The sequence below is a fragment of the Sinocyclocheilus rhinocerous genome, unplaced genomic scaffold (genome assembly GCF_001515625.1).
Source record: "Sinocyclocheilus rhinocerous isolate Xijiao unplaced genomic scaffold, SAMN03320098_v1.1 scaffold28, whole genome shotgun sequence".
Taxonomy (NCBI): Eukaryota; Metazoa; Chordata; class Actinopteri; order Cypriniformes; family Cyprinidae; genus Sinocyclocheilus; species Sinocyclocheilus rhinocerous.
This window is the reverse complement of record NW_015652416.1, coordinates 2,102,935-2,122,308: the sequence shown is the minus strand read 5'-3', so window position 1 is coordinate 2,122,308 and position 19,374 is coordinate 2,102,935. Positions and strand designations below refer to the sequence as shown.

Genomic DNA, 19,374 nt, shown 5'->3' with positions numbered 1-19,374 from the left:
TTTTTGATTCATTCAGTAAAATTCAATCAATAATTAAAGGAAAAGTGTCTAATAACTGAGGGTTGCAGAGATATGCTTGTAAAAAAGAAATGTATGTAATGTGCACTTGTAGTGTACTTCAAAAAGTAGATTTTGTCTTTTTTTTTTTTTTACTATTTGCAGAAAATATAATATTAATGAAATAAAAATGCACTTTCTGATCATGTCAAATTAAATGTTCTACAAGTTCATTTTAAACACTATGTTTGAATAATCTTTTGTTGTGCATTAAAAAAATACACATTTTAATGTGTTGACTTACATACTAAAGCACATGTTATCTGATATTAGTAAAGTACAGTAAAGTACTTGTTATCTGATATTACATTTAAAGTAAATAAATTTTAAATGTACTATATTGCAACTTTCAATGTCAATAGAACGTTTTACATTTCAATAGAATACATTAAAACATATTTTAGTTACCATAAATGCTTGCCGGTACATTTGGCAATACTCTTTACTCATATTTCAAAGACAGCATAGATAACTATGAAATAAGTATATATAAAAATAAAAAATAAAGAATACTTAAGTTTAACTAATTGCATTTACTATAAGTTTAAACTATAATACATTTTCATTTTAATCACAAGTAGCACGTTAAGTGACATAGCAATGCCAAGATAAGGTGTTATGAACTGATAAAGTGTATACCTGGAATGCAGTGTAAGTTACTCTGCATAACAAGCATCTGCCAAATGCATAAATGTAGAGTACATTTATGTAAAATGTCTAAATGTGTCTATAGGCCTATCCACAAAGTATCATGATAAACTCAGAGCAACAGATGCTACAGCAGTGGATCACTCAATCCCACAGGAAAGATACGGCCAGGCTACATATCAAACATTTTTCACTTCAAACACCCCTATGAAGTGTCTTAATGTCACTCAATAAAAGCAGTAACTGAATCCTGTGAACTTTAACACACACACCTGGTTTTTTCTCGCTTTCAGACACTGATTGATCTCCAAGGATCTGCTCAGGGAGATAAAATGAGGAAAAATATGATTTACCATCTACCATTAAACCCATAAGAAGGAAGCACAACCTCGCTATGAGTTCTGGTTCTTCTGCATCTAACCAGTACTAATGTAAATCAGCTTGACCTTCTGGATTGCAGGAAATGTTTTGAGCATTAAGCAAGTATCTTGGTCTGAATCCGAATATCTATAATTTGTTGATGTGCTTTCGGTGCACTTCTGTGGCCAAGCAAAATACATTAGATGCATATGTTCCATGCAGCACACTTATTGATGCATTAGTCAATGGCCATCTGTTCATATAGTGGCTGACCTGTTTAATTCCTACACTGTAAAAAAAAATCTGTGACATTTACGGTAAAATACCGGCAGCTGTGGTTGCCAGAACTTCACCGTTAAAAATATGGTAGAATCATTTTAGGTTTTACAGACTTAACTTAAATTCACAATAAAAAACTGTATTTCATTAACTGGTGTAATGTTAATAAACCAGCATATTGAAGTACTAATATCTGTTTTAAACGATGAAACTGAAATAATGCAATAAACATTAATTTAACAACATTAGATGTAAGATAAAACACTAATGTACACAACTGATAAGGAAAAACTAAGAAGAAACATAGTTATTTCAACGAAAAAACATAAAATATGAAGTGTCATGCAGGGAATTCTGGGAGTGTCAATTTACAGTTTTTCACTGTAAATTATACGATGACTTTTTCTTTTTCACTGCCAAAAAGCGTAATTTTAACAGTATTTTACTGTAAAATTACATTAAATGTAATTACAGTTATTCACCGTATATAGTATGGAAACTTACTGATAACCAATTAACAGGTTTTTGTTGTAGCATTTTTACAGTCTTTTACAGTTAAAATCACAATCATTTTTGTGGCATTTCAATACATATGTATGTCTGTAACTATCATTGAAACTAATATGGCATCTCCGTGTATCTCCATATTTCAGCACTTCAGAGTAGGTAATTTTAGAGAGAAATCTGTTTTCACAAGTAATTATTATATATCAGCTATTATATATTATTGTCCTTGAATTTGGCTGAATGTAAGTCTTTTATAAATATAATATATTTTGCATGTACTGTATATAAATAGCGAAACCACATTTCCTCTGGGTCTGGGTCATTTTGACTCTGAATCAACATGAACCAGGCCAGTTGTTATTGGACTTTGACTCTGACCTGAAACAACATGACCCGTTCCTATAGGGCTTATCACTATGACTTCCATAGTTTAAAACCTGCCTCCCATTTACATTGAAGTCTTGATCTAATACAGGAAACTTATAGCAGCCTAGCAATGCTGCATCCACCGTTTATTTACTTAACAGTAAATTATATTATATGCAGGCATGCTTTTCTTTGTGAGATGAACAGAAGTTGTGGCTGGATGACAGTGATAACTTATCATAGAAACAATGCTGACTGTACAGTTTTCAGTATCGGGAGCTGTGCTTAGGCTGTACAAGGCCAATTCACCACAACCTCAAGAGAATTCACACTCACCACTTTTCTGTAGACCTCAAAAGAACCTAAAAACATTATATCCTTCAGTTTAGAGCAAGCATGCACAAGTGTTAAAATACAATATTACATCGACTCAAGAAGTTTAGCTACATTTTTTTATTGTCCCTCCCAAAGTTATTAGTTAAAAATTAATCCACAATTTTGAATTAGCCTACATTAATAATGTAAACATAAAGTATATTATGTAAATGCATTAATAGGGTTAAAATACAACACTCAAATTTACGCAGTATACAGCGTTTGTCTCTTTTTTTTTTTTTGAAAGAGTTCTTGAAGTTTGAAGATTCCTGGTTTAAAGACGAGTGAAGCAGTCAGTCAGAATGTTCCTGTATTTTCCACCAGATGTCACTAAACATAGGCTACAATATTTATACAAAAATCACTTCTGACACATATATAGTATTGTATAGTATTATATAGTATATGATTAGACGTTTATAAAAGTGTGTATGGTTATCACACGGAAACGTTTGACATTTTAAAAAGAAAAAATAGCCTAGATGAGATATTCCTTATTTAAAGACATGAAAGCCACTTATTAATGTACTTTAAGTACTTTAAGTCTGTTTAAGTCTCTTTACTTTTATTCGGTAACGTTAGAAAACGCTTCGAGTTTTACGTTCGCACTCGAGGGTTCCAGCTGTTGCGTCACATCCAGGGGCCCCTGGGCACTCAGCTAGATGCTGGTGGGCGTGACGTCATGCACGAAAGTTTGATACAATGCCCTCCATGTTTAGGGGAAGTTGAGCGTTCAACTGACAACAGTAACATGTGACGTACCGAAGATATGTAAGTGATCAATGGATTTTTTGCTTAATTGACGCGACCGCTTGGAAAGCGAAGGATCACTGAAACAGAGTTGGACCTGTGAAGTTTTTTGGGTGAATGGTTCGTGTAACACCCAACTATAAAGCGGTCTGTTCTCGGGTAGACAAGCGGGCTGCTTTGGGTAAAGCGTGTATCGGAATTAGTTTACACCAAGTTTTTTTTTGACTTTTTGTGTTTCTTTGTAAAATGAGGAACCCGTTGGACAGACGCTTTTAGGATTGTTCTTCGGAGACAACAGCCCTTCTCGGACCTCCGTCGCCGGGCGAGAGTCAGGCATCGTTCGTTAGAAGAGTATCAGAATGATAAAGCCCAAAGTGGGTCGGATGTTTCTGGCGACATGCGTCGGATCGTTTTTCATTCTTATATTATACTTCCAGAACATCTCAAGATCAGGTGAGTCTTACTAATAAAGTAGCGACGTCTGATTCGTGAAGGATTTGTTCTTTTGAGTCGGATCTTTTAAATGAACTGGATCATTTGCGCAAATTGGACCGAATCTGCGGTTCTGAAATCACGCTCACTGAACCAACAACCCGTTCCATTCTGACATGTTCGATTCGTATGATCAGATGTCAATTGTTTGACTCATTAGATTGTATAACAGTTTTGTCAACACGCACATAATAGTTTCGTTTTAGATATGTAGAAATGTTTTTACTGGAGACATTAATTTTAGTACTGTTCACTGTAAATGCTAAATGTATTTCAACCGTTCAGCATTAAACGTTGTATCAACGTTAAAACAAGAACCGACCTTATTTCAACTATATTTCAACGTTGAAGGTCAGTCATATGCCGGCTGGGTATGTTTTTATTTCTGGGTCCAGTCAACGAATGAACTGGATACATTAATTACAATAAAAATTAATAGAAAAGCTTATGTTGATAATAATCATATGTTTATATGTAGCCTACATGTTTTTTTTTTTTTGGAGTATTGTAATATGCAACATCCAACCCGATCGAATGAGAAAACGTAACTATGTGACAAGGAGGCGAACAACCATACACATCATACAAATTAGTCACTAATTTGCTAAAATGTTAAATAGTTACAAATTGCCATAAGATTGTGTTGGCCACATCCATGTATCTACTGAAATGAAGTTTGGGCTGTGAGCTCAGAGCTAATTCTTTTAATCGTTGGAAAAAGGAAGTTAGATAACATGTTTCACCAGCCAAATGTAGGTTACAAATCAGACTTCTTGCAACAGGTCATGACCACATCCTAAATTCGTTCTTGGATTGATGACATTCACCTTTTTAAGCGTTAACTGTGGGCAATGATGATGCAAGTGCATTTTATCCCATAGCTCCTCCCAGGTCTGGACATCCTAAATGTCTTGGGTCATTGACATCAAGGAATGGTCGTGCTATTTTGCTTTTGTCTGTTAAAGTATCTAAATGTCACTGTACATTAAATGGTGTGATGGTTAATAATCTCGGTTGATAGCCAAAAGGTTGTTGGTTTTAATCCCAAACAGGCCGATCCATTAACCGTACTATAACCTAAGTTTTCCCATTTTTCACTGGTTAACAATTACTGTTCTAACCTGTGTTGAAAGACTTAAAATGACCTCTTACTCTGTAAGATCTTTGGCCTTGTTTGCACCTGGTTTTAAGATGCGTTTTCAGTGGTCTGATCACATTATGAGCTGAGACGCATTACTGATTACACCTGGTCTTAGCATGCATTTTTAAATCCATTTCCTGTGACCACTTGTGTTTAGATTTCCTCACATCTTATTTTGGCACACTTGCCAGCATGAATATGATGACTGAAGCCATTACGCTGTTTATGAGCGAGCTGGAAATGGAAGCAAATGGAAAGGATATTAATGGTAACAGCAATTTCAATCATAATCTTTGTGTGGCACAACATAGCTTAGTTGGAATCGATTGTTTTGGTGTGCTTACTCAGAGCATGTCCCATAATGCTCACATTTTAGGCATACACTACAAAAGATCAAATGCTTTTTTGACTACCTCTGGAAGTGAAAATGGACAAGCTTAAAACATTTATGCCTGTATTTAACATTGTCCACTTGTGGTCGATGAAAAGCATCTTGATACCAGGTGTAAACAAAGCCTGAAGCAATGACGGTCAGATTGAAATCCCCTGAAAAACCCAGCGGGCACTTGACGTCAAATATTAGTCAAGACATGATCAAGACAACATAATTTTAAATTCAGTTAGGACGGCAATTTCTTCCAATGGTAATTGGTAGGGCTGCACGATAAATCGCATGCGATATTTAATGCGCATCTTGTCAGTAAAGCCGGTTCTGTAATCAGCGGTAAATCTCCATCACGTGCGTGCTTTCACATTGAGCAGCATTTACTACACGGAGTCGTTGTTCACTGACAAGCTGTGCAAAAAATCGCGCGATTATGAACGTGGTTTTGTGCAGCTTGTCAGTTTGCGCATTAAATATCGCATGCGATTTATCGTGCAGCCCTAGTAATTGGGTGAAAATAGAAAGTTAATCCCACACTTAGACTGTTTGATGTTAAATTTACATCAAATCAATGTCATATCAAGTTTCTGACGTCAGTTTGATTTGCGTATTTGATCAAACTAGGCCTGGGCGATGAAAGGGTATCGATATTTATCGACGGTACACCTTCTTCGATAATGATATAAAAAATGTTCGATGTAGTGCACGATATAGGCACGTGCTATGAGTGACGCAGACAGCACACACAAACACGAACATGAGCGCTGTGCCTGCCTGTGATGAGGAGATTGTGAATTTTAAAAAAAAGAATATTAGTCTAATTTAAAATAAACATTTGCATTTGAATGCAAAAATAGTACAATCAAATGTTAGGTGTGCGTCAGGGAGCGTCATCAGTGGAGCACGAGATCCGGTGATGAAGTGACGTTGTAGTTTAATGTTTTGTTAGTCTAGCCCACGAGACGCGCAGTTGCTGCATTATGCATTCAAAATATTAGAGAAATATAGAAGCTCAATGCGGAGAAGATCTTGAATGGGTTAAAACCGAAACCAAGCCATTCACACAGAACGCATATTCAGCGCATTTTCTAGACGGACAAATATGACTGCTGCACTCGCGACACACAAGAGATGTATAGAAAGCCATGCAAGGTTAAATCAGTTTAAACTTTTAGAAAACACGTCACGAATTTGTGGAGGTTTATTCCTTTTCACTGCGTCTCATATGTTTTTAAAGGCAATATGTGTGATGGGCGATCCGGCTCTTTGTATTAAGCAATGCATAAATACGTGATGCTGTTTTGTTCATAATTGTTTATGCAATTTACAAAATTATATTTGATTTATGAGTTAATTTAGATAATGCATGTTTTTTTTTATATATTATAAACAGTTATCTATCTCCTTGCATTGACAATTTAATGTGCTGCATTATTTTGCTCATTGCACCCTCCTGTGTCCTCGGGAAACAAGCCAAAAGTTTAACCTATTTAATCTGCATATAAAACATTAGAAATTAGATATTTGTTTAATTTGAATTTTTATTTTCTGTTTGGCTGTTAAAACAACAAATTTGTTGTTTGTCTCAATAAATTGAGTTACTTTAAAAATGCAGTGGTTAAATGTAAACATCTTTCTATTGCTCTTTGTTTTAAAAACGTTTATAAAAAATGTCAATAATTATCGATACAGAACGATATGAAACATTATATCGTTGCTAAATTTTTTTAGCTATATCGCCCAGCCCTACGTCAAACCAACGTCTGTTCTACGTCAATTGCCAATGGCAATGATTTAGTGCATTGTCATCACTTCCAACTGACAAGCTTAGGTAGTTAAAGTTTAGATAACACAGACATGCATGCCACATTAAAGCAGTTCCTCTGACATACTAAAAAGGACATCAAACTGTCTTTAGAGTGCACAAGTGTAGACTTCAGCCTGTTTAGAACAGCGAACAAAAAACGGCTGTTGAAACCCGCTGGAAACAAAGCAGACAGAGAGAAAAACTGCCCCTGGAATGTTTGGAAAGCCCCCACTGGGAGACTCTGGGGCATTCCAAAACCTTTTAAACCTTTCCCCTGATGCCTCGGAGAGGAACGGATCACCTTGAAGAGGATAGCGTGAGATTAGAGAAGAAAGGGGAATTAAAGGTCAGTGGCTTTGACTTTCCCCAGAGTTTTGGGAAAGACTTCATATGACCATGTGAGATTTTTCAACCAGAGATTAATTAGATTCATGACAGTTTACGGAGGTAAACAAACTGTGCTGTGACTAATTTATGAGTATGGAAACCACTTGGACAAGATCAGAAGCAGCATGGTGTAGTGAAGTATGTAACCACAAAAGATATGTAGATTATGGTTAGTTTCCTCCTGTGAATTATAGATAAGAGACTTTGAACAAATAGAGATAACCTGGTAGTAATAGCTAATGTTTATTCTTGTTTTTTTATGTTGTAAACAAAACCTCAGTTCTTTCTCTTCGCCCAGGAGACCTCAACTAGAGCCAAGTTCAGAGTCTTTTGGTGAAAATTTTATTATACAGCCAAGATTGCCCCCCCCCCAAATTAAAAGAATAATCCACTTCCCCTGACTAGACTTGGCACCATTGAACTGTTCTTGTCTAGGCTTGTTAGTAAGGAGTATAACAGCTTTATGGTACATGCTGCTCAATAATAGTTCAGGATCTGACCCTAGAATGTCCTCATGCCAGAGGCAAATAGGTCATCTATGGTAAAAGAACATCATGTGATCCTTCATTTGTCTTTCCTTAACAGGTGTATGTAGATCACACCTGCATTTTTGAAGACGCTGCTCTCGGTGGGCCTCATTCACAAATAATTGCATACAAATTAGGTGCTCAAAGAAAATTTTCACTGGATTCACATGTTTATACACATACAATTGTTCTTAAGGGGATAGTTCACACAAAAATGAAATTTTTGTCATCATTCACCCTTCACTTGTTCCAAATTTGTACAAGTTTCTTTCTTCTGGAGATATTTTGAAGAATGTGGGTAACCAAACAGTTGACGCCATTGACTTCCATAGTGTTTTTTTTTTTTCTCCCATAGCATAGAAACGACTACCGTCAACTGTTTGGTTATCAGTATACTTCAAAATAACTTATTTTGTGTTCAACAGAAGAAAGAAACTCATATAGGTTTAGAACAACTATGAGTGCATGATGACAAAATTTTCATTTTCAGGTGAAATATTCCATCAATCTCATTCTAATATTGATGAATCAAGGCAAGTCATTCTAAACTGGGAAGCCTTTATATAGGCTTGAATGTGATTAAACTGATTGTAGGCTCACATTTTCATACTGTGCATTATTTGCTTAAAGCCTTTTTTTGGCTCATAGACAGTTATTTGCTGAGCCACACCCCTTCAATGGTCACAAGGTCACACTTCACAGGAATTTCACATTGTGTCCTCTCTTTGCTTCTAAAAAGTGGTTCCAATAAAAAGAGCTGATACAAGTGATCTTAAAAGTAGTGCTCTCTAGGTGTCTTGGCCTAATACTTGCAGCAGCTATCAGTAATTACCTTAAAATGGCTTCTGTGTTTATGTATGTTTCTTCACAAAACCACTTGATAACCGTCCTCATGTGTTGGCGCATTTATCCTGTGATCAAGTTCGCAATAGGAAAGTTGTTTAATTATCAAATATTGAATTTCCCCTCATTCTTCTACTGATATGCTTCTTTTTACCTGAAGCCAACATCAAGAAAACTTGTCCAGCCAAAAGGCAACCAGTGAGGTACAACTAATGAAAGTTTAGTGGTTTGTCCATTAGAAACATATGGAGCTGCTTCCCTTTCTGTGCAGTAAGTGACTGTCAGTCAGAGCACAGATCGAATACTCAGCTGGACTGTGGGTGAGCTTTTGATAAAAGACCTTTTAACATTTCCAGTAAGTGAGGGTAATTTCTTAGACCTTGGCTCCATCACACCCACTGTGGGCAATTTGAAAGTAAGACGATGTCTCCGTCCTTTTAAAGTCCCATATTGTCAAAACTGAAATTTCCTGGCTTTTTTCATGATAACTGAGGTCTAGGTGCTATGTAACTACCATATAAGTTTCAAAACAGTCAGTCCACAGTAAAATTCACACAGCCTGCATAAAGTAGCTGTGATTTCTGGTTTGAATGGGCCGCCTCCAGTTTCCCCTTTGTTTTGCTGCCTCCAGCTAGCGCTGTGACGTCGGCTGACCCTAGTTACCTGTGGTTGGCCTGGCCATGCGTCACTCAGAAAACAACAGGCCAATCAGAAGAAAGACTCATGAATATTAATTAGACAGGCCAAAATCGACCTGTTCTAAGCAGAGCTTACTTATACCGCAAATATATATTCTTAAGGACATCAAAACCTAAAATATAACTCCAGAAAGGTGTAAAACATGGGACCTTTAAAGTCCCAGAGTGGACTTCCTTTCCTCCTCTGATAATACCGTGTCTGCTGAATGTGCAGCAGTTTCATTGCTTATCTGACCACCATCAGTTTCTGCTGTTCGTGTTTACAGAGGCAACGTTGCTGACTTCGCCACACGTCATACTTCTTTTCGCTTGTTTAGTTTGACATAGACAGTCTGATTAATCTCAGTTGAGCATTTTACTCAGCTCCCTCACAGTTCTTTCTGGTAAAACTGCATATTTAAGGGTAATTTTAAAGTAGTTTTAGGTATTCTTGATGTTGATTTTCACAATTGCTTATAGCAGCAACGAGATGGGAAATAGTCAACTAGTTGTCCAACAACTAATTATAGAGGGATACAGTGATCATTTCTTCACGGATAATTTGTTCCGAAGCATTTACACCGCATGGCTGTAAAACATGAGCTCACCCATTACCATCAAGCAAACGTCCAATGCTCATATGTGAGCCTGTTGGAAAAGTTTATGAAGTTCATTACTCCAGAGGCCTAGAAGCAAAACTCTCTTTTATCCTTGAAAATGGTGGCACATTATGAATTAATTGAAGGTCAAATTGGATTTCGGATTTTTACTTTTTCCAGTAATGCAGCCTGAATTGTTTCCTAAATTGTTTATTTGACTTTTACACATTTTACACTCTAGTTGTAGTAAATTAAAATGATTATGCTCACACAGGTTGTAGTCAGCCTTATTGATTTTGGGATAAACCACCTAGGACGCTACAATCTGAGAATGTAGACTTAAAACCTGCATTTAACAACCGATTTGAATGGATAGTTCAGCCAAAACTGAAAAGTCTAACATCTTTGGCCCTGTCCCAAATGGAACACTTCATGTGCACTTGCGGTCTTACGGACTTACAATGGCCGCCGTGTGCGCGTGTCCGTTAAGTCCACGAGACCGTAGGGTGTCCCATTCGTCATTTTAGCGTTCAGAAGGGTGCTCGCGAGCGCCCCCTTTGCGGCCGTTATGCGCCCTCGATCCGCACTTCTGCTGAGCCCGCACTGGGGCGAGCTCCGCAGCAGACTTCTACCCGACAGTCAAAGCGGCATTACGTCACGAAAGTGCGGACTCAGAGGAAGACCGCGAGGGTTTAGGGTGCCATTTGGGACAGGGCCTTTTACCCATCCTCATGTTGTTTCTAAACCTGTATTACTTGGTTTCTTCTGCAAGAACACAAAAGAAGAAATTGTTTGTTTTGGACTCCGCTGGCTACGGGCGAAAAGACATTTAAAAAAAATATATTTTGTGATCCGCAGAAGAAAAGAAGTAATTCAGGTTTGAAATGACATAAGGGTGAGTAAATGATGACAGAAGTTTAATTTTTCATTGATCTGTCCCTTTAATGTTTGATTTGAAAAGCATGGTTTTGATGCTCTCTTGCACAGATAAATAAACTTACAACAGTTTAAAATCCACTTTCTGACAGGATCCTTCAGGCACATGCGTTTGGTATAGCGTCATCAGCCATCGTTGGTTTGTCTAAGTATTACATTACCCATAAAATGACATAACTCTGGGAGTCGTTCTGCTCTACGGGGCCAAGTTTCCCAATAGACCTGTTTTATATTTTATGAGGAACTGCGCACAAGATGCTTTTGATTTAACATGCTGCCGGGGCATTGGTCATCCCGCCAGGCCTCCTGATTCTTCGCTCTTCCTTTCAGACAGCTAAGACTGGAGACGGATTTTAAGCCGTCAGAGATTTGGATAGAATAAACAAATCACGCAAAGGACATGAACAGATTGTTTGATTGCCAAACACTGCACTCGTTTGGATAGAAGGCAGTTTCTTGATGTAGAACAGCTTGAGGGACGTCATTTGTTGTGTCTTCTCTTTTGTTTTCTTAATTTGTTCATGCTTCAGGACTGGGAAAGAGAGAAGGGCATAATAAATGAGGAAATTTCCAGCCTAAAATGGAATTTTGGGATTTGGGATGAACAGTCATGGCTCTATGTTAGTCAGGGATAAAGTGACACCCTCACACAGGCTCTGAAGAGAAAGAGAGAAGCACAGTCTTTCTTCACCTTTTCATATCATATGCATCTCTTTCCGTCTTCTCAATTTTGTCTATAGTTATCATTTATCATGCTATGAATGGAATACTGTACAGCAGGATGCGCTGGGCCACTTTGAGTGGACGTAACTTTATCCAAATCTCTGATTAAGCACATTCCTCACTTGGTAATGGATTTTGCTTTATGGCATATTAAGGCACACATTGGAGTTCTACTTCCTAGTGTGCTTGGGGCAGAAAGGAAAATGATTGCTTTAGTTAGAAAACTATTCCCCTCTGCCATAAGAACACTTTATGGCAAGTAAAACTCATTTTTACAGAAACAGGTCTCAGTAGGTATTCATTAGAATTTCAGCCTGAGCATTTTAATAATTGTGCACTGTAATTTGATCAAATCAGTAATTCTCAATCATGTTCGTTCTTGTTTCATAGCTTAACATTTCATTACTGCCTCAATTTTGCAGCTCCTAGAATTATGGCGTGCTTATGTAAAGAACATCCACCATAATTTAACATTCAAGGTTTGACAGAAATGAAAAGAAATTCTATGGTCTACATTATATATTAATCCTCATAATTTAAGTTTGGTGTCAGTATGATTTTTTTTTAATGAAAACTTTTATTCAGCAAGGATGCGTTAAATTGATCTAGTGACCGTAAAAACTTTTACATTGTGGCAAAAATTCAGTTTCAAATAAATGCTTCATCAAAGTTCCTGAAATGTATATCACAAAAATGTTGAGCAGCACAAATGTTTTCAATAATTTTAATAATAAGAAATGTTTCTTGAGCAGCAAATCAGAAAATTAGAATGATTTCTGAAGAATCATGTGACACTGAAGACTGGAGTAATGGCTGCTGAAAATTCAATCTTGTCATTACAGAAATAAATTAAAATAAATATGTTGTTAATATATATAAAATAGAAATCGGTGAAAGTAAAAAACATTTTTTTTCACTTTACATTGTAAAAAAGAAAAATACAATATTACTGTTATTACTGTATTTTTGATCAAATAAATGCAGCCTTGATGAGCATAAGAGACTTCTTTCAAAAAATGTAAAAAAAAATGTAAAAAAATCTTAATGACCCCAAACTTTTTGAATAGTCATGGAAAAATTGTCAATGTTGAGCTACAATATTATACAAAAAACTCTTGTCATTGACCCCTACAAGGTACAAAAGAGGACATTGACAAACTAGAAGTTACAGTAAGTCAGTTTCATACTTGTCTGCGCTATCTTAGCCTATGTCTTAATATACTACTGGAAATTGTGTTTTTGAAGTAGCAATTTCTGGGAAAACATGCACGAGTCAAGACTTGTGGCAAATGGTTTTAATGCACATTTGCATGAATAAGAACAACTTGTGAAACGTTCTGATTTCATCATCAGACTAGTTTCACTTCTAATTCTGATGGGTTTCATGACACATTTATGATGCTTCCTGACATCACTCACAGCATCCAGGAAGCACGAGCTCTTATGTTTCCACTGTTGTTTCAACCAGAGTAACATGATCCTCAAAGTCATTTGAATGTGTTTCCATGTACCGCAGTCTAATTATATTTAGACTATAGGGGCGAGAGCACCAGCTGTGAAGACAATTGAGAAGATAAATCATTTGATTTCGGGAGTAAAACAAAAACTCAAAAGTCACCGCACAGAACAAAAAACTCTCTCCACACGAGGCCGAGCAGAATTCGATTAGTAAAGGAGCCGTTGCAGCACCGCAGGAGGGCTTCCTGCCCATTACCTTGCAAACTTTTGATAAAAGCCTGCTGATTTGTGTGTTGTCCTCTATAAACCCTCACAGGCCAACATAAATGGCCACAAGCCTGTGTAGCATTCCAGCAAACAACCTTTGTTGTCGCCGCCTGGCCTCGGTTGACTTGTGGAACCTCACTCATAGTGCATACTAACAAGGTTAAAAAGAGACCTCATTGTTGCCCACCTTTGGAAGCCGTTAGTGCTTAGCTTAGGATTGTTTTGAGGAACTCATCTAGTATTTATTTGGGTGATACTGTGTTGTTTCTAAACTTCAATTTTGTCTTTTTCTTCTAGCAATTCTTTATAAGTTACTATGTTCCTGTAAAAAAAAAAAAAAAAGTCACAAGAGGAAGTTAGCTTGCACGTCATTCTGTGGTTGTGAATCAGACAGCTCCTAACGGCCTCTTGCATACACTTTAAGACTTCCTTTTAGAAAAAGATTCCCATCTGTTGATTATGATTAGGAGTATATTGTGAAAAGACATAATTTTGCGATGGCAGCTCTGATATGTTTGTACTTGGCACAGACATCAGATTATGGTGTTTGGTAACACTAAATACTTCCTTTTTTATGACTTTGTACACTAACATTTAGCAACTGAATTATCTGTTGTGAGGAAACCGACTTCACTGGGTCATAAATATGAGTTTTTGCAACACATAGGAGCATATTTTACCTCAAATATTTCACATTGAAACGTATGTGAGCAACACAGCTCAAGACTTTATGCTAACATTTTTTTTTTCGTCATTCACTGAGCAGGTCTAATGTATTGGCTGAAAGGCAGACGTTGTTGAGTGGGTGCTAATCATCTGGCGAATTAAGCAATCATGAATATTAATTAAGTTTTATGACTAGATGCTCCAGGAAGGTTACCAAGCAACATCTTCATGACTGAATTAATTAATATTCACATGCCTTAATTTTGCAGCTTATTTATAATACAGGGCTGATAAGTGAACTAGCCGTTCAGATTCTACTATTTGTTTAGAGCAGTGGTTCCCAACCCTGGTCCTGGAGGCACCCCAACACTGCATATTTTGCATGTCTCCTTTCTCTGACACACCAATTTCAGGTCTTGGAGTCTCTACTAATGAGCTGATGATCTGAATCAGGTGTGTTTGATTAAGGAGACATGCAAAACATGCAGTGTTGGGGTGCCTCCAGGACCAGGGTTGGGAACCACTGGTTTAGAGTACTTGTTATCATGCTCTGGCTGTTTGTTTTTGAAAACTTGCACATCCTTAGTATAGACTTCATTGTGCAAAAGCATTTTACTTGCAAATGTTGCACTGTCACTCTTTACTGTAACTGTAATACAGTAATAAGCCCAAAAACAAAATAAATATAAGCACATTTAGACTTAATTTTCACTGTAGAAGTTATTCATTTACATGTTGTGTTGGCTTATTTATAGTTTTATATTCATTTAATTTATCCATCTGTCCAGTTGAATAATGAGTGTATGTAAAGGCTGGGAAAGCCATCAGCGCCTGCTTTCATAGCAGAAATTTTGCTCTGTATATGTACTCAACCCCCTCCCCGTTTCCTTCTCTCTGCCCCTTCCATGTTATTTCATGTTCTTCTTTCCTTCCATTTTCAATTTGATCCTCATATAATTAATATTTTTCTACTAGGTCTTTTGACACTTTCCACCGATATGGTACAAATTGGTGTACCACTAATTATTTTTTAAGCGTTTTTTTACATTAGATATTGTTTATAAATTATCTGATTTTAGCATCATTTTTTAATTTAATTATGATGTTTTTTTGTGTTTATTGATATAAAAAGACTTTTATAAGAATCTTAAATGCTTTTAGTTTGTCCTTCTGAGATTGATGATCAGCGTTTTTGAGAGTTAAGCACCTCCTTTCACTGACCATTTACTGAAAAATAACATTTTGGGTTTTTCTTTTTTAGAAGCTATTACCAGAAAGTGCCTTTTCTCGATTTGCCATGATTGTTACTCCTCTACTCTCTCAGTGTCCAGACTTGCTAGCTTGCGCTCCCTTTCGGAGCATTTAAAGTATCCCTTTGACTTAGCTGGCACATGTGCAAAACCAATCACTTACGTTAGCAGCAAGGGCCCCAACACAGACTGAAGTGGAGTGTGTGTGTGTGTGTGTGAGAGAGAGAGAGTGAGTGGGTGAGAAGGGGAGCAATTGGGGAAGTGGCTTGGACTGAAGAGAACAGACTGTTCCTATAGAGAATGCAAATGTGAAGGAGGAATTTTATGGCCGATCAGCTAGGTGCAGGAGTCAGAGAAGGCAGTAATTGTGGACCAGCCTGAACACCGCTGGACCCCATATGCTGAGAATTAACAGCTCTAATCTTTTATAGCTCCATAACGTGATCATTCAGACAAAGCGCTTTGATCTCTGTCCTCTCCACACAAGGTCATGAGTCTCTTAACCCCAAAGAAGCTCTTTCGGAGGAAAATTCGAGTGGTGCTTGAACATGCAGAACTTGCTGTCACAATGCTGGGATGTTGTGAGTGGTTGCCAAGGCAGTACTATGTGGTCGCTAGGGAGTTCAGAGTGGTTTTTAGCATGTTGCTATGTGGTTTCTAGGGTGTTCTGGGTGGTTTCATTAGCCCACATCAAAAGACCCCACCTTTGAGTCTCTATGATATTCTGGTCAATATAAGTTCCTTTAATATAAGCTAATGCACTCAATGTATGGTTAAAAAAGATGTTTAGCATAAATTACTAGTACAGCTCTCAATGCGAGATGCACACCGAAGTTTAAAGCTTAGGGGTTAGAGGCTTGTTCTTACAATGACCATATGTAATAGCAATAAAATTAACCAATGTTTACCAATGTTTAAGTTTACAAATGTTTAATGGATGTCTAAATGTTTTGCTTTTGTATCCATTATCTTTCTGTTGCCATTTCTCATATTTTGCATTTGTTGTGTGCTTGTAGCTTCTGAACAGATTTCGGGCTGGAACAGTTTCTCAGTTAAATCGGGAAGAAGTCCTTTGCAGACACTACAAGAAAATGACCAGGTAGGGATTACTAAAATAACAACCTCACATTCCTGAAGTGGCTTAATTCATTCACCCCCAACACCTTATTTTTACACAATCATCATTTCATAAAGACACATGCAAACCATCTGACAAAACGAAATTATATGCATCACAACTGTGCCAGGGTAGTACTTAACTTAGTATGTTTTAGACTGCTCATGTTTTTCCAAATTTGTATGACTGACTTTCTTCTGTTGAAAAGAGAATAATCCTGGCTACTCTTTTCATATAATAAAAGTAAAAGATAACTGGGTATGTCAAAATTGGCAAACATAGTATATTAAGAGTAATCCGCATAACTTGTGCACCATATTAAAATTTTTAAAAAGCCATACAATAGTCTTGGAGATTTACAGAATCTGTTCACTGTGTAATGGAAGCAAACAGCCAGGATGCTCTTGTGTTTTACGGACAAAAGTAAGTTGTATGGGTTTAGAATGACATGATGTGAATGATGGCAGACTTTTAATTTTTTGGTGAACTATCCCTTTAAAGGTCTGAGTGGAACGTCTAGATAAAATCCTTCCAGTTGAAACACTACCAGCTCATCAAATCCTATTATATTCTTGCCGTTATCAAACCCATCTGTGGCTCATCCCCCAGGCAAAACCGTTACCCTCCCATTACAGCTATGTGCCTCATGGTTTCACAAGAACTTCCCTCAAACAGCAACTGTCGTATCACATAAAGTCACGCAAATACATGTGTTCGCATGTAGTGCAATCTGTGGTTCCCATAAGTGCACTGTTAAGAAATCCTACATTCGGTTTCAGAAGAAAAGACTTCAGTTTTAAAGCAATAGTTCACCCAAAAATGAAATTCTGTTCTGAACCCATGTGACTTTTTTTTATTCCATTTCCTCTTATACCATTCCTTCCTGTCCTCCAGCTGGAGCAGTCTGCAGTGCAAGCCACTCTGCAGGGTCGAAGGGAACTCCTGGAGGAAACCTGTCGCACCCACACCCGCAAAAGACGCGTACTTGGCCCGGAGGACCTCCGCCACCTCATAGTGGACGATAAACACAAGTTATTGTATTGCTATGTCCCCAAAGTGGCATGTACAAACTGGAAACGTGTGTTGATGGTACTAACAGGAGATGGGCGCTATCACGAACCACTGGCTATTCCGGCCAACGAGGCTCACGTAGCGGGCAACCTGCGTTCGCTCTCAGAGTACTCCACGGCTGAGATCAACAAGCGCCTACGCACATATCTGAAGTTCGTCTTTGTGCGCGAACCCGTCGAAAGACTTGTCTCGGCATATCGCAACAAGTTTACCCGTAGCTACAACACGGCCTTCCACAAACGCTACGGGACCAAAATCATCCGGAGGCATCGTGCGGACCCCCAGGCTGAAGCACTGGAAAAAGGCAACGATGTCTCCTTCGAGGAATTTGTGTATTATTTAGTAGACCCCCAAACTCAGAGAGAGGAACCGTTCAATGAGCACTGGGAAAGGGTTCACTCGCTTTGCCACCCTTGCTTGATCCATTATGACGTGGTGGGCAAGTACGAGTCTCTTGCGCAAGATTCGCGCTACATCCTGAAGTTAGCAGGTGCCGAAGGAGAGGTCAAATTCCCGGCCACGTCCAAAAGCACCAGGACCACGGGTGACATGGCCGCCAAGTTCTTCGACAACATCAGTCCGTTTTACCAGAAGAAACTCTTCAACCTTTACCGAATGGACTTCTTGCTTTTTAATTACTCTGTGCCGGCATACTTGAAGTTGAGATGAGGGTTTCAGCAAGTTTCAACTAATCCATAACTTGCACACGCGGATGTGAGTCTTGCGGGCACTGATGCTTAAACTTTCGCTCTTGTGTCTGGATTCGAGTGAATTACCTGAGGGAACCTGTAGAGGATGCGCCTTGAATATGGCGTCGCCCTCGCTCCCTTGAGGCAAAATTCAGCATTGTGAACAGATTAGTGCTGGCTGGGGTGTTTCATCCCATCCCGAAAGTTCACAAAATACTGTCTGAAATTCCTTTGGCTTTGGTAACTTGCGACCGAGCTCCAAGTATGTGCCTTTGTCCTTCTGAATGTTGATAAGTGAAGCGGGATTCTTCATCAACAGACAAATGCTATGAATGTTTCATCTCCTTTAATTTTCACCACCCAAAAGGATATTTATGGTATTGTTTACGTAGCATATTTATTGTGGATTTTGCTCTTGAACTGGAACCAGCAAAGCCTTGACGTTAATCTCGAAGAGATTCCTTGAAGCTGATCTCAAAGCCTCCTTTTTAACATTCCCTGGATATGATTTCAGACCTTAACCTTACGCCCAATCACAAAAGTAGTTTCCAAGTCACAAACTGTCAACTTTTTCAAGCAGATAGCTGGTAACATGTTGGAAGGAGACAAGGGTAAGGGAAGAATTTAGACTTCTCCTGCATTCGCAAACTGGACAAGGCTGTCTACCTTGGCCGGTTTAGCTACTCTGGAAAGAAATGGTGTTCTCACAGAGTCACCTCTATTTAGCATGTAACGGGCTAGGTAAACAGTGCATAGCTGTGGTTGGGGAAAGGTAGACCCTCATCAGTGCGGCTCTTGTTAAGCTATGGATGCAGGGTGAGGTCTAAACTACTCACTGGGCATTGCAGGTCAAACATCAGCATGATCCTGGGAGGAAACACTCGTCTTATGAATTTATAATAAGGGTTGAAGTGCAATAAAGGTTTTTAGAGAGGTACCAGTATGTGTTTAGAGGATTATCTATCCCTTAGAACTCTTAAAGTGAGAGAAAATCAAT

The 19,374-nt window shown here is 38.0% G+C and overlaps 1 protein-coding gene across 1 annotated transcript; it reads left to right on the top strand.

Moving 5' to 3' along the window:
* The first annotated feature begins 3,311 nt into the window (after positions 1-3,311).
* Positions 3,312-19,374, top strand: LOC107715024 (carbohydrate sulfotransferase 11-like). Its single transcript, XM_016521059.1, has 3 exons — positions 3,312-3,795; positions 16,517-16,599; positions 17,512-19,374. Exons 1-3 carry the CDS (start codon positions 3,702-3,704, stop codon positions 18,355-18,357), a joined length of 1,023 nt encoding a protein of 340 aa, XP_016376545.1. The 5' UTR covers positions 3,312-3,701; the 3' UTR covers positions 18,358-19,374.

What these genes read in the sequence shown, in the direction of transcription:
- LOC107715024 (XM_016521059.1), top strand. Translation starts at nt 3,702, where the DNA reads ATGATAAAGCCCAAAGTGGGTCGGATGTTTCTGGCGACATGCGTCGGA. An exon ending in CCAGAACATCTCAAGATCAG is followed by an intron (nt 3,796 to 16,516) that starts GTGAGTCTTACT and finishes GTGTGCTTGTAG; the next exon opens with CTTCTGAACAGATTTCGGGC. An exon ending in CACTACAAGAAAATGACCAG is followed by an intron (nt 16,600 to 17,511) that starts GTAGGGATTACT and finishes CCTGTCCTCCAG; the next exon opens with CTGGAGCAGTCTGCAGTGCA.